Here is a 19,904-nt window from a genome sequence, read left to right on the forward strand (position 1 = left end):
CACTCTGTACATCCTTCGTCTGTCTAAATTAGACACTGTAGGAGTATTTCGTGCCCAACCCTAAGCCAAGATGCAAACAAATGCTGCTGCTCACGCTGCCAGCTTTACCCCCTGCCTAAGACAAATTAATTCTCTCGGTTCTTTCTGGAATACTCTCCTTTTGCTCTTTCTCCACCACCACTATCTGCTTTAGGAAAACACACAGACTCCCTTCTTCAGGGAGTCTACAGGGCCCGTCCCCTCCATGAGTTCCCTTGCAAAAAAATGACTGGACATCACAACAGACTGTACTGGTGTACTTGTTCTCTTTCTTCCAAGCGGACCGGTGTCTGTGGGTTTGCTTGTGTTGCCTAAAGCTTTAGGAAAACGGAAGACAGCAGAAACCCTTGAAACATCTGAATCTCAATTGTCCTGAAGTCAGTATTTTTTTTAAACATTTTTAAAATGTTTTAAAATTCCTTTGCAGAGCTTGGCCTTTTAGGTGCAATGATGGCATTTGCAAGATCACAGAGGGGGAATAATTCACCGGGAACCTTACAACAACCTGGGTTGTCTGTCACACCTGGCAACAAGCCATATCACCTAGGATCACATGTATCACTGCGGGTCTCGCGTGCATGGAGAGAGAAATAAGCTACTGTGGCTTTTCCCCGTTTCGTGCTGGGTCAGTACGCAGAAACCAAAGATAGCACTAGGGTAATTCCAAATTAGGAGCAACTGACACAACGCAAAGCAGCAAACAAGCTTGTGAGTTCCACTGAACTCTTCAGGGTAGACATTATGCAAATGGGAAATATGGCTGTGCATGGGGGGGAGGGGCCAAAAGTGGGGCAAGCACGTTCCTAGCCAAGGTGAGATGTCTACACCTGGTAAGACAAAGTCCAGGAGGCATTGTGTAGATTTGGGCTACCATCCTTAACATGCTTACAAGGATCTGAACTGCACTATATTGAGTTATACTTGGGAGCAAACATACATATGAAGGCAAAGGGAGAAGGGGACAGCAGAGGTTTTGGTGGCTGGATGGGGTCACTGGGGCAGCGGGTGTGGGCTTGGGTGGACTCCAGGGGAAGGTGGAGGACAGGGGAACCTGGAGGAATGTTGCCCATGGGGTTGCAAAGAGTCAGGCACGACTTTGCAAGTGAACAACAACAGCAAACACACATAGGATTGCGCTTCTGATCGGATTAGGCTGCCCAGGTGGTGCCAAAGAAGGCATGGCTACTCTTCCTCTCTGAAAATATAACCTAACGCACTTATTAAGAACCTGCTAAAGCGGAATTAGAACTGAGAGGAGCTTGGCCTTTCAAATCCCATACCCCAAATCTCATTTTCTTCCTCTTCCTCGCCCTTTCGGCCCAGAAGAGGGGGCCCCTGAGCGACCGAACTGTTCAACATTCCCTTAGACTTGGGGGGACATTTTGCAGCCAGCCAAGAGACCCAGCATGGGGGAACTTCAGGTCCTGAAATGCTCCTCTGGGCAAAGCAGATCCACACCAGTCTACCTAAACTTTGGTGCCCCACAGCCCCTCACGGAAATGTTTAAACGACGACGTGCCCATCCCTGAGCAAGCCCACCTCGCTTGGCCCCTCTCAGAGCTAGTGCTCAGCTCGAACGCACCAGGATAAGCTGTGTTAAAATAACAGGGTTTCTCTTCCTTGGTTCTGTCCCTCTCCCCTTCCCTGCTGCTGCAGCCACGCCATTCCCAACACTCCCCCTGCACTTTGTATTCTGCTTTCGGCATCAAAATGCCTAACCGGGACTTAAAGCAGATTTTTAAATTAGTTCCTGACAGTGCAAACAGATTGCTATTGATTGAAATGAGCCTTATTTGAGTTCTTTAGATGAGCGGCCCTAATGACTAAATACTGTATTGCCCATTTCAACACTTTGAGCTGGGACTCCCTAGTGATTTCTTAGGCAGCTGTGAATTCTCCACGCTTGCAGATTACCAGCCGAGAACAGGAGAGGGCCATCTGCGACTTCGGAGCCTGTAGCAGCAGCTTTCAGGCTGAGCTTGGGGCTTAACAACAGAGAATCCATCTTCCCCCACTCAACCCCAAAATGGGTACCTCCCTGGGAATAATGTTTAAGCTCTTCGCAAACAAATAAGACAAGGTGTTTTCAGTTGAAAGGAACTGATTGCTTAAGAGTCCGGCGAGCATGCAAACCCAGGATGTATCAAGTATCTATGTACACCGAAGGCTTAACATACCCGGGGCGGCTTTTAAGGCCATTTCTTGATGAGCTAGTTTTCCTCATGCAGGGAGATTCTGCTATAAAGGGTGCTGCTGAAATTAATGTAGAAACCACAGAAGATAGCATAACCCCAGCAGAGTTTGTATGACGTGACAACCCACTGTGGGTTGTGTGGATCCACATTTTCCCAGGGTGGCTTGTACATGGATTTGGAAAATGTGTGAACATGGCCCAGAGTCTTTTAAAACTCTAGCTAAGGGGAATAGACTCTCCATAGCTCTCATCCCCCATAACTTAAGCACTGGCTTGTAGATATGTAAACCCTTCCAAGCAACTACTTACTCTCAAACAAATGAACAAACCAAGTTCACACCAAATCTGTTTATCTTGAGCCTGAGCCATATCAAAAAATGCACATTTGGTTCATAAAACACCCAGCTTCCTTCCTAGAAGGAAGACTTTACTGCTTCCCTGGGCAATGTATTCCATCGCCCCATCTTTCTCAATGTTTGGAAATTTTCCCCACTTTTTTCCAGTCCAATATAAACAGGAACAGCAACTAGCTTTCCAGACTATATTTGATAAAATCAACACATTCCTACGAAATGTACAATGGCTGTAGAATCCAAACACCTAAAATTCAAGGGGGCAACCCCATCCTCCAATGAAAACTGAGAATACTCAGTTGGAATACTGAGTGGAATAATGGGAAGGTGAGCAGTTGGAATGGCTTCCCCAGAACAGGAGATTCTCACATTGTAAAAGCTCCCACTTATTTACCCAGAGTCCAATTTAAGCAACAGCTTCTCCATGTGCCACATCCGGAGCCGCCGTTTTTAGAAAAAACTGCTACACATTGACCCTTCTCGATTTGCAGCAGCCTAGTTAGGCAGCTGAAGAAACCCACTTCACAACCACCTCAGTCAAGAGGTTTACTTCCAAGCAGTTGCGGCTTGCTCCAAGACTGTTGAACCCGAATGGTGCATATCACACAGAGTAAATACACACTAAGTAAACAATTCAATCTGCTGCCTTTTTATTGCCCCTGAAGTTTACTGTGGCAAGGCAGCTTCCTCCCTTTGTCTAATGACAGGGATGGCTCTGTGTGGTTGCCAGCTGCACCAAGCTAAATGTTCTTGTTCTCCATGCAAGTCCCTCCGAGGAAGAACTGGGGTGCACTGAACAGAACGTGCCTTTACCGTCTGATTGATTTTTTGTTTTTAACTAGTATAACTATAAACCTTAAGGCCAATCTAAGAGAACCTTCTCTCGCACACCTCCCTCCTTTGGATAATTAAAGCAGACAAAGAGTCCCTGCTAGTTAAACAGTTAATAAGTATTCCTTGTAATAAGAGGTTGTAGTCAGGATGCCTCTGATCTGATGTGAGCAAAAGCATTTGCATTATTCATTAACTCTGCTCGGCAGAGTATCAGAACAGACTCTTGCATTCAACAGTGGGATTTTCCTATGGCACTTAAGACATTGTGTACGGGCACCTGAGTGTGTGTGTGTGTGTGTGTGTGTGCACGTGCGCATGCAGAGATGACTGGGACCTATAATCTAGCTTCTTTGCAGTTGTTTGAAACACTGCTTGTAACATTGGGATGGGGCAACAGGGGGAGAAGCACAGTATGTCCCAAATTATATTGCAATTCAAATGCAAACTATAGTACTGGGTACAGAATTCAACTTACGGATCATCTCAGTTTTCATTTTGAAAATTGATGTTTTCTGGGCCTTGTGACTGAGAAAGACATGTTTTCAAGTGCAAGGAATTTGAAAGTTGCAAGAAACCATGAGGAGAGGAATATATTATACAAAACCATAAACACAGCCCAGAAGACATTGTGCAGAATACCTGTCCTTTTGCAAAGCTTATACAGGTTGCAGGCTTCTCAAAATGGCCACATGCTGAAACAGGATGGAGAGAGTCGGACTATTCAGGGAGGTGACCCTCAAATCTTGGAGTAAACTATGCTGGAGAAGGAGAATAAGCAATTTGGGCTTGTCTTTCCTGTGTTCCAGGATATTTATTAGTAGTCAGTGGCATGAGGTGAGAAGCTACTTAGACAAAACTGGGCTAGTGAGAAACACCGGTCCTCACCGGCCCTCTAGTGAGTTCCCATGTGACTCGTGCTTCCCATGAGCAGGTAAAATGCCTTCTGTCCACACCGGATGCCTGCAAACCCTTTAAACGCTGAAGCTGACAGGAAGCACAGGACAATTTTGGTTCTGCACCAAATGTGCCTCTCCATACAGGTGTGTATCCTGCTTCCGTTTTGCGTTTCTAGAGGGCTACCTAAGAATCTCACTTGACAATGAATGCAGGAAAGGGGCTGAAGTAATGGGGCCGAATTCTCATAATTTGCTCCTTTGCAGTGTGGATTTGCCAGCACAGGAATGCTGTATTTGCAAGCAGGAGAGTTCGCTCTTGCTCAGAATCAAAACTGTTCTCATGGTTGGAGGCAGTGGGAGCTGCAGCTCTGCCAACCTGATGCCAAAGTGTGGACCTTCCAGCCGAACGTGGAAAAGGCCACTCTACCGCCCAGTGTGGGACATTTATCCATTTATTTAAAACATTTGTATGCTGCCTGTTATGCCTTAGCATCTATAGGCGGCTCACAATCAGTATCACAGCGTTGTATTAAGTAACCTTGTTGATTTTGTACTGATATGTTGCTCATATTGTATTTGATCTTGAATCTGTTACTATATTACTGCATTCATGCCGATTTTGTCCTTTGCTATTGCAATGATATAATCAAAAGTTTACATTTATTTTGTAGCTTGCTTTGTTGTAAGCCACCCAGAGGGCCCTAGGAGCTGTGGGGTGGCCTACAGATGTAATACAACTCGTCAAACCAAAGCGAGAGAGAGCACTGTGGCTGTTTGCAGTAAGTAGGAAGGAAAAGTGCACAGCAAGAAAGAGAAATGCTCTGCTCTTGTGAGCAGCGAGGCTGAGCTTCACCCCTGGGAAAGCTTTGCAGTGTTTCTCCTCCCAGCACTATTTGCCAAAACAGTGCGCCGCATGTCAGAGCCCGTGAAGAGGACTGGGAATTCCGGGTGGCTGTTCTGGGCATGGCTTCCTTAGCAGGAGCTGCAGATGAGGAAGCCGCACAAACGCCGCTTCAGTCATGGACCGATCGGGCTGATGGCCGAGCACCAAGTTGCTCCACAGTTGTCCCAGATGAGCAGCTGAAAGTGATAAATGGCCCGCCACCCCCACGCCCCCCCGTGCCATTCCCTCTTCACCTCCTTAGCTTTGAACAAACATGTTAGCTCAAGCAAAAGGCTGTGGGGCAGCCCCGCTGCGCATGAGTGGCAGGCCAGACTGCCGCCGATGCCGGAGTTAGTTAAATGCATTGTCGAGTTTTGAGTGCATGTGGAGGGAACGGCTGGAGGCAGGCTGGGCGGGAGAGGAATGGCCCAAATCTTTATGCTGCTCGCCTTCTCCTCTTTGTAGCTCTAAATTCACCACGCAGGATAAGTCAGGTCAGGGAAAGTACACCAAGGCCACGTTTATCAATCCTGTGCCCACCCCTCGACACACCAACACAGGGCGTTCACACCTTCCCTTTCTCAGCTGCCGAAGCGCCCAGCGATCAAGTCAAGTCACAGCCCGCAGGAGTCCAAAATTTTATCCCACACTGGACAAGGAACAAAATGAGTCATTTATTTCTCCAGGAGTTGCTTAACTCCCTCACGGTGCATCGAAATGCAGCTTTGCTTTACGAAAGTTTAGAGGCCCCTGTCGATGGAGTCCAAGACAAGGTTAGCACTGGCGCTTCTTTCATGGGATTTCTATATTTGCAAAGTAAACATCTATGAAGGGGGGAAACATGGTCCACTCACCTGCCCCCCACTGCCAAAAACAAACTTTCCCAAGGTGCCTTACATGGAAGAATGTAATGCCATTACATCGTTAGCAGAATAAAGAACATTTGCATAAAGTGGATGAGAGAGGAGCATTTCACCAGACATGGGAGTCAAAGCAGATGCTTAAAATGCCTGGATGTTAAAGCAGAACAAAACCACCTGGCAGCAGAAAAACAGAAAGGGTAGGCACCGGGGGGAATGCATTGCACGCGTGGTGTTCCATCTTAATATCAAGTCAAGAGATCCATCAGGCACCCATTCCCAAGCTATGAAGGGCTCCAAACAGCAGCGCTTTGAATTGGGCCTGAAATGCATCTGGAACCAAGGCAGATGTGTCAACATTAGTAGTTCCTACAAGTTCCCAACCCTTTTCCGTGCTTTCCGTCCTCCAAATTTCCCTCCTATGATTTGAACCCTCTCTGTTGCCTTGGCAACTACCTACAGCCTGCCTTACCCACAGACAGTAATCACAGAGATTGCAAGTTCGAAAGCCATACCTCTGCCACAAGCTTCAGCAGTATCGTAACAGAGAAAGCTTCAACAATAACCTCTACGGGAGTTTGGAACATATGAAAATACACCTGTGAAATACGGAAACTGCCAGAAAGAGAAAATGGTAGGCGCCAACATTGCTCCCCTTCTGCATCTCTTTCTTCTCCAAAGCAAGCATTTCTCTTAAAAATGCTCTTCTGAAAATGAGCACAAGTTGGAACTTCCAACCACCTCTTTCCAGAATCTGCCCACAACAAAAGGAGTAATCTGCATTAGTCCTCACTCTCATCAAACGCCAATCAAAGCAAAGCAGCTCCCCAGAGAGACACTCCACAGCACAAGGTAGAAGATAAGCGCTCTGTCCTACCTGTTTGTGGACTTTCAAGGGGACTTTCTTCTTCACTCGCTCCTTGCCCCGATCCGTCTCTCTCCCCGAGCTCCCTGCATCATTGTTATGGCCATTTTCACCGGGCTCGGCCGACACGCAGCGATCAGATTCTCGAGGCTTCTTTCCTGGTTGTCTCTCCCATTTTTCCTTTCTCTCCTGAGGTTTCAATAACATGTCCTTCTGCAAGAGGAGAAGCAAGAAGAAAAGAAACCATTTGATATAGTCTTACACTGAACAATTCTGCAGGTAATCACGGGTGAGGAGTGTTTCAGATAGACAAGCAAACAAACGGTGGACGGAAAGGAATGGATTGCTCTGTTCCTCCAATCTGCTGGTCTGCTTTGTGTCTGTGCTAGCCACAGGGCAACGAGGGGCAAGCTGGTGCCTTCCAGATACTCTGGGAAGCCCCTGTGACCACAGTCAGAGGATATGGGGTTGTAGCCCAAAATATCCGGCTAGCAACAGCCTGTGTACTCCAGCCATGGAGGAATAAAAGTCTCTAGAGTCAAGATGGAAACCTGGGGACTGGGAGCCATGGGGAGAAAGTGGTGCACTGACACAGGAGACCTGAGGTCTTGTCCCGACTTGGCCATGGGGGTAGCGCAGCGTCTCTGGGCTAGCCACAAGCTCTCAGCCCAGCCGACCTCACAGGGTCAATGTTGCTGGGAGGATAGGATAGAGAGGGGGAGGAGAATTATGTAAGCCACTTTGAAATCCTTGAAAGAAGAAGAGGTGGGATATAAATAAAATAACTCATCTTCTATGCTTGGCAGAGCTCATTAAAAACAAAATAGCTGAAGAAGATAGAAGTCCAAGTTTTCATGCTGGCAATGAAAGAATGGCCACCACTGGCATGGAAAGCTTTTTCCATAGGCCAGTGACCTGTGTGGACTAATTTACAAGTTTACTTTAACAAACAACAAGTTCCATAGTCTTCTCTTTGTTTTGTTCAGCTTCGACCCATAGGAAACACTGTTACCAAAGAGGTCTTCCCCCCATTTTGCTGACAATCATCTTGAAATGTTGCTTATTTATTTTTTTAGAGGTGTTAGTTCTTAAAGGGTCAAAAGAAGGTTCACAGAAATAATATGATGAGCAAGTAAATTAATAAACAGATAATCTTTACAATCGAATAGGCGATATAATATAAAACAAAACAAATGCAGAATAATCCTGAGGAAAACAAGCATAAACAGATGAGCAATGGCAGATCAACAGCTCGATGTCATTAATTAAAAGCAGACTGTCAGGCCCATTAAAAAGGAAAAAAAACCCTTTAAGCTCAAGAGTAGGTCAAACATACATCCCATGAAAGGGATGTCCATAAAGACGAAGGAGCTATTGAAAGTACCCTGCCTCTTGGCACACTGGACTGATTGATCTCAAATTCGCTTTGTTACCAATAGCCAGTGAGCTTTAAATTTGAGCATCTCCTTGGCAGCAGCATCACGAGGAGCCACAGAATAGTAGAGCTGGAGGGGCCATGAAGGCCATCGAGTCAAGAAAGGTGGTACTGCTCTGGCGAGCACCTGTGACCTCTCAAAAGCTAAAGCACAATGCCATTTTCATTTTGCATTCAGGTGTATATTCATTTCCGTGATTCCACTAATATACCCACCACAGGAGCCATTGGAGGGCAAAATAATATAGCCGGGGAGAATAATAAAATGCAAAGAACCATAATTTTCTCTTGTCACTGCCTGCCTGCATGGTGATGTGCCATCAGCACTCTTCAAGTTCTTGGAGGGCTGTCACATAAAAGAGGCTGAAAACATGTTCTCTGCTGCCCCAGAGGGCAAAGACGAGATTTTAAATTACAGGGAGTAGATTATGGTCAATTATTAGGAGAAACCTTTCACCGATGAAAGCAATTTGCACAATGGAACCAATTATCTAGGAGTCCAGTGTGTTCTTCCTTGCTTGAAAACTTCAAGAAGCATTGCATGCCCAACTTCAGGGGATGGTCTCACTCTTGGTTTCCTGCACCAAACAGAGCAGGTTAGACTACACTGCCTAGGAGGTCCACCCCCAACACTATACTCTCCAACGTATGCTGCTATTGTGACCTGGACTGGAATCAAGAATAGCCATGGCTGGACACCTGCTGAGTGTCCACCAAGAAGAGCCTCCTGGAATTGCTTCTCCTCTTTACTCCGCTTCTCATTCTGGCCCAGGTAACCGTCATGGTGAGAGGAAGACTGGTAGATGCCACCTCCATTTTGCTCCCTGGCCCAACGGCCCTCAAAAACCTGGAGCTGACCCTCACCGCCATGAAGGATCCCATGCACACAGAGTAGAGGAGGAGGGAGGGATGGGAAGAAAGGTAAGGGAAATGGGGTGGATGACACAGACATCAGGTAGCCTGATGTGAGAAGCCCAAGAAACACACATGAGCTATTCTGCCATGATGGACTAGGTCGATCTTTGTCCAGCACTGTCTGCTCAAATGGGAAGGTTCAACTTCAGAACCTTCAGAAGGTTCAGCTCAGGCACTTTCCCCCAAATCTATTACCCTGATCTTTCCAACTGGAGATGCTGGAAACTAAACTTCAGACCTTCTCATGCAGAGCATTTTCTCATCCCTTGAGCAATGACCCTTCCGTTACACTGGAATTGGTCTTAAACCCAATGGTGTAAATTGGGAAGGGCAAGTTCTCACCATGACAGTCCTAAAGCCATGGCCACCACATCACACTACCAAGAATCCAAAAAGTAGGCAGCAGTGCTGGTCCATGTCAACACACCAATTCTAACAGCTTTCATCTCCACCAGATGAAAGGTCCTTTGCTATACACAAGGTAGGCATGTCGTGAGCAGAGCTGGCTGAAGCCAGGGGTCAGACTAGATGTGCCAAGAGACCCCTTCCAACTCGTTCTGTTTCTATGTCATGGTAATGGGTCTTCACTGCATAATCAGGACCAAGCCACCCCAAATATGTTCCCTGAGATCAAGGCTATGCTCACAATACCGGGAAATCCATTCCCCTTCTCCTACTACTACGAGGATTGTGGCCACAGTTTATGGGAGGCCAAAGCCCTTTGAGGTCCCCACCTCTGCTAATCAAACTGCTATTTGACACTGTGTCTCCACTACAACACCACGAATATGAGGGAAAATCATTGGTCCACCTCACACCTGGACAAGGTTCTCCCACGTCTCAGGCATCAGCGGATCGCTGATCCTCCCTAAACGGCACGCATGCGCTCTGCCCTTGAGCCACAGTCCCTCTCTGACCTGCCCAAGGCATCATGGGGGATTTGCCCCTGAGTCCCCCAGGCCAGGATTTCAAAGACAAAACAGGAACCATTTCAGAAGTGTAAAAAGTAACCCAGGGAGGCGACTTTACTTGCTCATGTATAAATCAGCCACAACCTTCCCTCGGGATACTGAGAGGAGGAGAACAAGGATGCGCAGTGTAAAACGCTGCATGCCTTTCTTGTTGCTGTTTGTTTTAAACAGTGCATCAGATGTTCGGCGGTGGCCTTTTTTCTCCCAGTCACATGGCTGGTGTCTCAATTCGCTCTCGGAATGAGCTGGAGGCTGCGACAGAAACCCACTTGTTTCATGTTTGCTGTTCTTCTTCCACAAGGGTTGCATCAGCCTCCCTAAGTCCATGGAAACGTAAAAGCAAAAGGACTAAGAACAAAGACAAAAACATCCTGCTGGCTGCACTGTGCTATTTTCATTGTCCCTCCATTTTAATTAGCAGATTGTTGTGCGTCTGTGAGGCCATGCCAGTCCAGCACCAGAAGACTGCTTAATTTTCTTTCTACAGCCAAGCCACATTCACTGTCATTCTGGAAGGGCCCACAATCACCTGCAATGGCATTTTATTTTGTTGCAAGCTGCTAATTGGTTGAGCAGCCAATATGCAACATCTGGCCACAGAGCCAGGTGTGTCTCGCCTTTGTTTTTTTTTGTTTTTTTAAGTGCTCCTCTCTGAGCAAAGAAGAGGGACTTGGGTCATGGCAAGACCTGCCATGCCACATGGCTGGCTGGCTAGTTTCCCCATGTAGGTGGCTGCTACTGCCTCGGGGTAACTTTACAAGCAGCAACTACACAGCACATGGTGCTGACTGCCTTCCCACATTGTGGATATGATGATGATGTCAGCAGAAAGCTTTTGTGTATGGCAGGAAGCAGGAAGCTCCTTTGATGACTGCAGGAGACTGTCCAATTCTGCCTCCCAAACTCAGGGCATGAGTATCCACCAAACCTCTTATTGCCATAATTCCAGTAATTGGCTCTCGCCCTTAACAGAAAAAAATAAAGATCGCTCCAAAACCAGATGGTGACATAGTCCCAAACATTCTCTTGCCACGTGAATCATAATCCCAAACCCTGCAAGGGCAACCCACCGAGGAAGTTCCACAAAATCCAGAGCCCCCGACACAGCGGGAGGGCTGTTGGTGAGCTGCCTCCAGTACATTCTACTCCAGGTTTCAGAGGCTCCAATACTAGGGGTGACTGCTAATGGATCAGGATGAGACTCCAGAACAAGCAGAGACACTTGTCCCTCAAGTGGTTATTGTGCACAGTGCTATTAGCGCTGCTGAATAAGAATCCCATGATCTCTGGGGAATAAAATTATACACAAAATATAACCCTGTCCATTAAATGCTGCATGAGATACAAAGGAAGGCAACTCTAGAGCAGAGTTGATGATAAACTATCAGTAATTGAGTTTGTGCTGGGGCACAACTGGGTGGCATAGAAATGTTTCAAATAAAGTGTTTTTTTTTTACTCATTATTATTTTAATTGGAGACCCTAGCTTGCAGCCTAGCTCTCTCTGCCTGCAAAACCTCCTCGTAGGTCAGAAATCCGTTTGCTCAGTCCAGGTTTAAACTCTGCTCCAATCCCCTGTTTACACAGCTTATTGCCTTTCCAGAGCACGTAGTGATTCCCTCGCAGAAGTAGGATTCCCTCGTAGGTCCTGTGACTTGCCTACATCCGGGCCATTTACCTGCATCCCAAAGCCCACGACATAGTCAAGAGAATAAGGATTGCATTGTCTGGCCACAGCGGGGATCCCCACTCCTTCCATAAATCAGTCCTTAGATATTCAAGTCACAAATCATTATGACCAAGAGACACCAGAAGCAGGGGCCATGCAGTTCCTTCCACGGCAGGACATTGGAGAGCAGGAACTCCCAATATAAGTAATAGTCAGGGACATTAATTTTATGCAGCCTTTCCAAACAGCGTGTAGTGTAACACGAGCAGGTGTCTGCAGGGAAATCACTCAAACGCCAGCTTCCCTTTCTGAAGACTCAAATGGTGCTCCCAGGCTCCAAATTTGTACCATGTAATTTATCAGTACATGTAGCATAGACACAATGCCAGGGAAGTGTGAATTCATCTCCGGCATTTGTTGTGGTTTAATCCGTCAAGGTGGGGAGGGGGGCTGTGAAGGGGCTGGGCTTTTGTACCCTGGCTCCAGTTTAAATGCCCTCCCTGGATGGTTTTGCATTTGGGTGGCTATCAGCGGCTTCAGGGTTGGGGGCATTTGCACCCAAGAGGTGGCATGGAGAAAAAGGGTTACAGTCACTGCTCTTGATTCAAATTGGGAGCACCATCCATTACTGCTTCTAGCAAAGTGCAAATGGCGGGGAGGCACCTTTGGTGTTGCTCCTGGTTTGGCGAGGAGGGAAGCAGTTCCTCCATCAAAGGATGAGAACTTCCAGGGAGTGACATACACGACTTCAGAAAGCAGATCCACCAAGGTGGATGTGACCAAAGCCCACGCTCCCTCACCTGAGTGGCCTCTCTTGAAAAGATTTCTACTCTGACTCTAAATACAGACTACACAATCCATATCAGTTAAGGTGACGGCAAACCCTTACTTTTTGATCAATTTGCATTACAATTCTTCCTCAAGGACCATAAATTTTCTTTTAGGGCTGGCTGTACCATTTGTCACTACGATAGCCATCACATACCAGGTCAACCTGGGCTTTGCTTTTCCTTTGAAAAAGGAGTGTGACCCCTTGTGCTGTCAAAATTCTGGCTCAAATATCTGATGCAACTTGCAGATATGAAAAGCAAAAATGAAATAAGAAATCTGATGGAAGTCCTTCTAAACAAAATGCCTAATAGCTTTCGCACTGGATTCCACTTTGCCAAGGATAACATGAATCTTAATCTCGAGCCAGAGCGTATGGCATAAATCTTTTACTTTTTACAGATTCTTAAGTAGCTTTGACAGCTCAGCATGGCTTCCAGTCTCAATCAGGGCTCTAAGAGTTCCACAGAATGAAGAACGGTGCCTGTTGCAATGTGTCCCCATCAAAATGCCACAATAATGGGGAAGCTGCAGCTGAAAAAATTCTCTCTTCTAAACAACTCCCCACCAGTATCAGAACTAGCATGCCTTCAACTCATGAGGAGCCAGTGATGAGTTAAAAGTCCTGCTTCCCTTCTATTAGGGAAGCAAATATTCAAGCTGTCAGGAGTTGGGTTCTTTCCTCCTTCCCTTCAAACACCAGACAGTCCTTTTGTGAAAGAGCTCTACAGCCAGCAAAACATAGTAAACAGAAGAGTCCCTGGCCATGAACAGAGTGGTTTCCTGAACTCAAGCCAGAAAATTATTTTCAGTAACCCTAGGCTCTGCCCCTGTGGGCATTCCCCTCTAGGGAAAAGCTAACCTCCTAGATCTATGCAGGCCCTCTAACTGGGCAACCCTTCTCCTGAGGCTGTGCCATGAAGTTAGGACCCATTGAGGGTTCTCCTGCTCCTCTCCCATGTCCCCTTGCAAACTTTGTCTTTTCTCAAGGTCCACCTAAATGCCTAGATGTGGTGGCCTTCCTCCACTGTGTCTATGTCCACTCACCTAATGTTGGTCAGGGCCACCCTGGTCCTAAAAAGCTTGTAAAAAAATAACAAGCCAACCGTATTAGAATTGCAAGTGGCTGACCGATATGCCCGGTCCCTGATCCTATTTCGTGATGAAGCTAACTGGACAATCCCGTCATTATCTCCCAGCTCAATGTATCTCACAGGGTCACTGGAAGGACAGAACGTGTACACAGAGAAAATCTGGGGTAAGTATTGGATGATATACCTTCCAACTCCTTCTCAAGCTCCTTGAAAGAGGAGAGAACCTAGAATGGTCAAGCTGCATCTTGGTCAGAAAGCAGGACAGCAGTTGTGGAATGGATGGAAAGAGCATTTGCAAGCTTCCACCCAGCATGCAAAAGTCCTAATTTATTGTTCTGTGCAAACCGCCTAGGGCATTTGAATAACAAACCCTCCGCAGGGGCATGAAAATGAACAACGTAGATCTGAAATAGGTGTTAAATCGAATGCAAAATGTTAACATGAATCAATAACTGCCAGAAGAAAGACACGAGATGGCACTGCATGGGCAGCCTGGAATGCCGAATCATCAATAGCGTGCGTCAACACCGGATCTTTGGGGTGGAGGTTGAGCGTGAGGGCAGTGGCAACAGGAAAAATTGTCCCAGACTCCATATCGACAAACGTCCCCTCCCCACTGATCAAAGATGGAGGTTCAAACCACCATTTGGTCCCGGGGCTTCTTCTAGTACCTCCCCATGTCTACCCCATAGTAGGACCCATTTAGATCAAAAGTACTGGAGGATAGAAAGTGATAAATTTAAAATCTGGAATTATATATGGCTTGATCTCAGTTTTCAGTAATCCAGCTTCTACTGCGCCTCAGAGTAACAGCTTTAACCCCTACAGTGTAAGCCCATATCTGCCAGCAATGTCCCACTGCTTTCCATGGGGTTTACTCCTAGTTAAGTGCATACAGGACTGAAGCCTTAGAATATTATTATTGTTAAAACAGCCGCGTCCTAATAATGAAACCTAACTAAACAATACACTCTGAAAGAGATCTCTAGGAATCTTAGCTCAAGATCCAAACGACACATGAGGCACAGAGCCCAGAGCTGGTGTCGCAAGCAACAAGAATCCAGGTCAGTATATTATGAGAGTAAACTTGCTGTGCTTCACAACCATTACACAATATAACACATGTCTTAAAAAGTTAAAATGTAGCCACGGGGCAACCATAAGCATAAGCAGCACAGAGAATCTGCAACGGAAACTGTGCAAGTGAAACCCATGTTGCTAACAGAACCTCATCATATTTACAGGTAAGAGGAAACGTTCTTAACTTGGGATTCCTAACTCACAAGTGTGGAGGATCCCCTGTCGCTGCCGGTCCTGCTCTTGGATGTCCTCTCCCACAGAGTGGAGGCAAGCTCCCAGGGCACAGCCAGAGAAAGGAGTAGGACGCCAGCTACGGAGAACTTGCAAAAAAAGTATTTGAAGGGTCGGAGCTCTGCCACTTCTCTACCAGGGTCAGCCACCCTGTGGAACTTTTCTGGGTGGCCAGAGGGCTCCTACACTTTGTCCCAGGAGAACTCGGGGCCCTTCATAGTCCTCTGTGACCAATTGGTGCAACCCTTTGTAGATAGAATTAGTCACCACCATGCCAACTTGGATGCCATCGTTGATACAGGCCCAGTAGGCACAACCTTGGTCCCTGCTTCTCCAGGTATACTGGACACCTTCCAATTTGCACGGGCTAAGAACGTGAGCAGTATCTGTGGGGAAGTAGAGCCTATGACTTGTGTGTTGGACCCTTGACCATCCTGTCTTGCCAAAAAGAGCTTTGTTAAAAAAAACAGAGGGTCTCCCTGAACCTCAAGGTACGAAACCATTTCTAGCCAGTCTAATACCACACTAATACTGTAGTACTACAATGTTGGAGCATGCCGTTACTTTTCAGCTCCGGGGATTTTTAGAAGATACAGATTATACGCATGCATTTCAGTCTGGCTTCAGACCCGGTTACGCGATAGAAACTGCTTTGGCCACTCTGGTGGATGATTTAGATTAGGAAATGGACAGAGGAGTTGCATCACTGTTGCTTACACGGGACCTATAAAGTATCAACCTCCATATTTTATTATTATTTCAACTTGTGCACTACCCTTGGGCTCTCTTCTGAGTCATCAGACTATTCTAGAGGTGGGCAGAGCTGGCAGGGAACCTGAACGGGAAGACTGAATGCGGTTATAACATTTTGTGGCAGGCCCAACTTGCAAGCGCCTCTTTCAGATGAGTGAAGCAAAAAGGAAGGCTCAGTTAGCACCATAATGCCGCTCAAGTCTTCAGGAGTACAGCTGAATACAATCCTATTGGAGTTCAATAAAAGTTCTGTGATACGAAGAAGGATAAGCCTGACACACCATCCCGAGCAGTACCTGAGATCTCACCGAAGTTGTCTCTGAGACACGGTGACAGAAATAGCCATATGTGGCATCTGATCTGTTAAAATGTCAGAATTTCTCATTCATGCCAGTCAGGCAAAAGACAGCTTAATTCCAAGCAAGTGAGAGGAGCTTAAAAGCCTCTTCAAGAACAGAGGAGGAGATATTCTGGAGAGGCCAAAAATGTGTTCCATTTCCCCAGCCACCTTCCTCAGGTCTCCCCAGGGAGAAATTTCCTGTAATGCCTCTGCTGCATTTCCTCGCTGCTTTCCCCCTCCTGCTCGCTCCATTTCCTGGTCTCCCAGTGGGTTCTCACGGCTTGGACACGCCTCACTGCAGGGCGACGGCTCACATCTCTTGCACTGCCTCCTGACAGGAGCGCTGCACGGCTATTAAAACTCCCACAGGTGCTGGCTGTCCGTCAGAGAGGAAATGATCCCACTTTAAGCCATCAGTATTTCCTCTGGTGATGGAAGTAAATGCCCGGTGAGTGCTCGCAGAATTACTGTCAGTGAAAAGCGTGTCAGGGAGCAAGGGAGCTTAAATGATTGAAGGGAAGCCAGGGCGCTGTTTGCAGGTAGATGAAATGAAGCATATTGTGAGACCCAACCTGCCTGGTTTTGCAATCTACAAGGATGCTCTGAGAGAGAGAGGGAGAGAGAGAGAGAGAGGGAGAGAGGGAGATCTTCATTCGCTAGAAGGCCAAGCCTGCCTACTTTTGACAGTGTATTTATAAAAGGATCCTTTGGGATGGAGTTCTTCTTAAGCAGGAGCTCAGAGATCAGCGAGCTCAGTTTGAGAGACTGCATGAAAGACAGAAGAGATGGACCAGCACAGTTCTCGTTATAGCAGTGCTGCCTCTGGGTTCCACGTCTACCCTGCTCTTGAACCAGACAAGCCCACTTGGTTGATGAGGTTATGGAAGCCAGGCCCTGGGGCTCTCGAGGTAGCAAGTCCCCAGGCCTAGAGCCAACACTGAGGATGGCTTGGTTCCCCTCGGCTCCCCCCGCCTCTGCTCCTACCACTATTGCTCCAGACTAGCTCCTTGCCCCATCAGGCCAATTGGCCAGAGCAGGGAGCTGCTGGTCCTTCAGGGCAATGGGCAGACCCCTGTGGGAAGGAACCAACCCAGCCAAACACTGAGGAGGAGGAGCCAGTCCCTCCCGGCTTCCCTTCCTTCTGAGCCAAAGGTTATTCCAGGAAAGCCACTTCAAGGCTTCTTGACGCCTACTGGATTTTGTCTCCTCCATCCTCGCCTGCTCGCCCGCCCTGCTTTTACCCTCTCGTTGGTTTGCCCTTCTGGGCTCTGCACAACCTTCTCCCCAGGAACGTCTACAGCCTGGGTTTGCTGCTCGAATGATTTGCTCGTTTAGCCCACCACGTTCGGTTCTTACTCCTGAGCTGGTCTACATGCACCAAGGGCTCAGGTCTGTGCCTGCCCCTCACACGACCCTCCTGAGTGCTGGAAAAAAGTGCCATTTAATCTAGCTGCAGTGGCTACAGGCACCGTCACAGTGAAGCCTGCAAGCTCCCTTTTTTATAATAAGTGTTATTCAAAATTATAACCCTAAAACAAAGAAAAACTAAAAACAACATCAATCATCAGACCTGCTGGGTCAGCTCCCACATTTTTTTCCATTTATGATAACTCAGAAACAGATTTACATCTATACGAAGTCCCATTTCTCTAGCCAATAATAAAAAGAGTCCCAAGTTTGATAGAAATAGGACTGCAATCTCCCTTTAAGAGAGCCCTGTGGTGCGGTGGTGGGGAGCACTGGACAGGCTTCCTGCACCCACAACATTCAGAGCACCTGATTTTGGCAAAGGGCACAGCTGCACATACATCACTGGCACTGCGCCTCTTGGGCACACAGGTCGCACTCCTAGCATGTTCTGTCATTCTAAACAGCCATATGAAAAGGTCCTTGGCATCACCAACACAGCACGCCTGACCTCGGGCACACTCTCCGGTTCTGCTAATGCCACACATCCACAAGGGCTTTGAACCAAAAACTCTCAGCCATATCTTGACCCCTCTTCAAAGACAGTCAACCGTTGGACTAAAGAGCATCTGCCCTATCACAGGGAGTCAAGAGCTAACAAGCCGGTGCTAATGAATACAGGCCCTTAAGGACAGACGGGGAAAGGAAGGCGAAAGGCGTTGTCTCCACCCATCTTTAAAGGCAGGAGATGAGAGTCGAGTCGGAGAGGCACTTCGGAGAAGTATATATAAAGCCTGGTATACAGAAGTCGCTGTGTTCAGTCCTTGGCATCCCCCATTACAAAAGATTGCCAGGAACAGGACCAGGAGAAAGCCCCTCTTTGAATCCATGGAAAGCTATTTCTAATCAATGTAGACAGTATTGGATCAGATGAACCAACGGTCTCGTTCAGTACAAAGGCAGCTACATGTATTCAATGCTTTGGTTAATTTGCGGGGCATGGCCTTCTTAGTGGTGATACCCTGATTCAGGGCACATTTTGAGGGATAGCTTGAGTTGTGGTTGGTATACTGGTTCGAAAGCATGGAATTAAATGCATTTGCCTGCCGCCGCTCTTTCCATCTTTCTTGTGGACTTTTTGGCATCAGGCAAAGACGTCTTTTATTTTCCCTTCCTTTTCAACTATGAACTTTTTCATTTGAGAGATGCTGTATGTGAGAGAACTCCTCCTTGGCAATCCTTCCACTCATGCCTCTTTTGAAGTGCACATTCAATGCTAAATACATATAACATAAAGCTACATATTTGGTATGAATTCAGAACCCTATTATTATATTCCTTTGTGTGCATCTTAAAACAACTCCATGCTGTCCAATGAAAAGGCACAAAGGGTGCGACAATTTATTATCCTACTACATTAAACAGAGAGGAGGGCTGCTGTCTTTCATTTATTTATTTTTAAAGGAGAATTGCTTTTAAAATGCAGTCGTGAAATGCAATCATTCCTCGAAGAATGCATCACATATGGGCTCAAAGTAAAACCTCTCACAATGAGGTCTGTTTTATTGCTCCAACAGTTCCCTGAACCATAACAGGAGAATATATGCCTTGATAAGGGACTACAGATTTTATCATTATTATATATTTTTAAAAACCCACATGTGCATGCAATTCTGCAATTCATTTATCTACATGGAAGCATGTGGGGAAGCAGAGGGGAAAGGAATATCAAGACAAAGAGGTAGGAGGACTGGGAAGGCACACAGAAACGGGGAGCAAAGATACAGAAACAAGCGAGCTGTCAGGATACAGGGAGAGTTCTGGGGCTTCTGCTACTCAGCCCTGGAGGTAGGAGGCAGCATCCCCACGCACTGGGCAAGGCCTGGGACCCCTGAGAAGCATCCTGAGACAGTCTGCCTCAGGAAATGCTGGGCTAACCTTTCCTGGAAGCATTCAAGCAGAGACTTGAAGGCCATCTGTCAGGGATGCTGCAGAGAACCTGCAAGTTCCCTTTCCCAAGTCTTAAAACATCCACGATTCTCTGAAATGGTCCCTCCTGTAGACAATACTGAGTAGACAGGAGGGTGGATGGTGTAAACCACTTTCCTAACTTTGAGTGCATTTCATAAAGGGTCTTGCCTGGAGGAGGTCAGATGGGCAACCCTCAAGAAAGAGGGCAGGGCAGGAAATTGTGCTTGATGGCACCCATATGGCTGCTCTGGGTCCAGCTTGGCTCACTTGACATTTTATCTTACGGT

General features: G+C 46.9%; 1 protein-coding gene across 18 annotated transcripts in view; it reads right to left on the reverse strand.

Annotated features, from left to right (window-relative positions):
* FBRSL1 (fibrosin like 1) overlaps nucleotides 1-19,904 on the reverse strand; it is a 679,964-nt gene that overhangs the window by 474,191 nt on the left and 185,869 nt on the right. For all 18 annotated transcript variants that reach the window (XM_044440562.1, XM_044440561.1, XM_044440551.1 and 15 more), the window contains one exon: nucleotides 6,937-7,137. In XM_044440562.1, the coding sequence (XP_044296497.1) occupies nucleotides 6,937-7,137 (201 nt within the window). The remainder of the gene's footprint in view (nucleotides 1-6,936; nucleotides 7,138-19,904) is intronic.

Source organism: Varanus komodoensis, unplaced genomic scaffold, assembly GCF_004798865.1.
Source record: "Varanus komodoensis strain SLA01 unplaced genomic scaffold, ASM479886v1 scaffold38, whole genome shotgun sequence".
Lineage (NCBI taxonomy): Eukaryota > Metazoa > Chordata > Lepidosauria > Squamata > Varanidae > Varanus > Varanus komodoensis.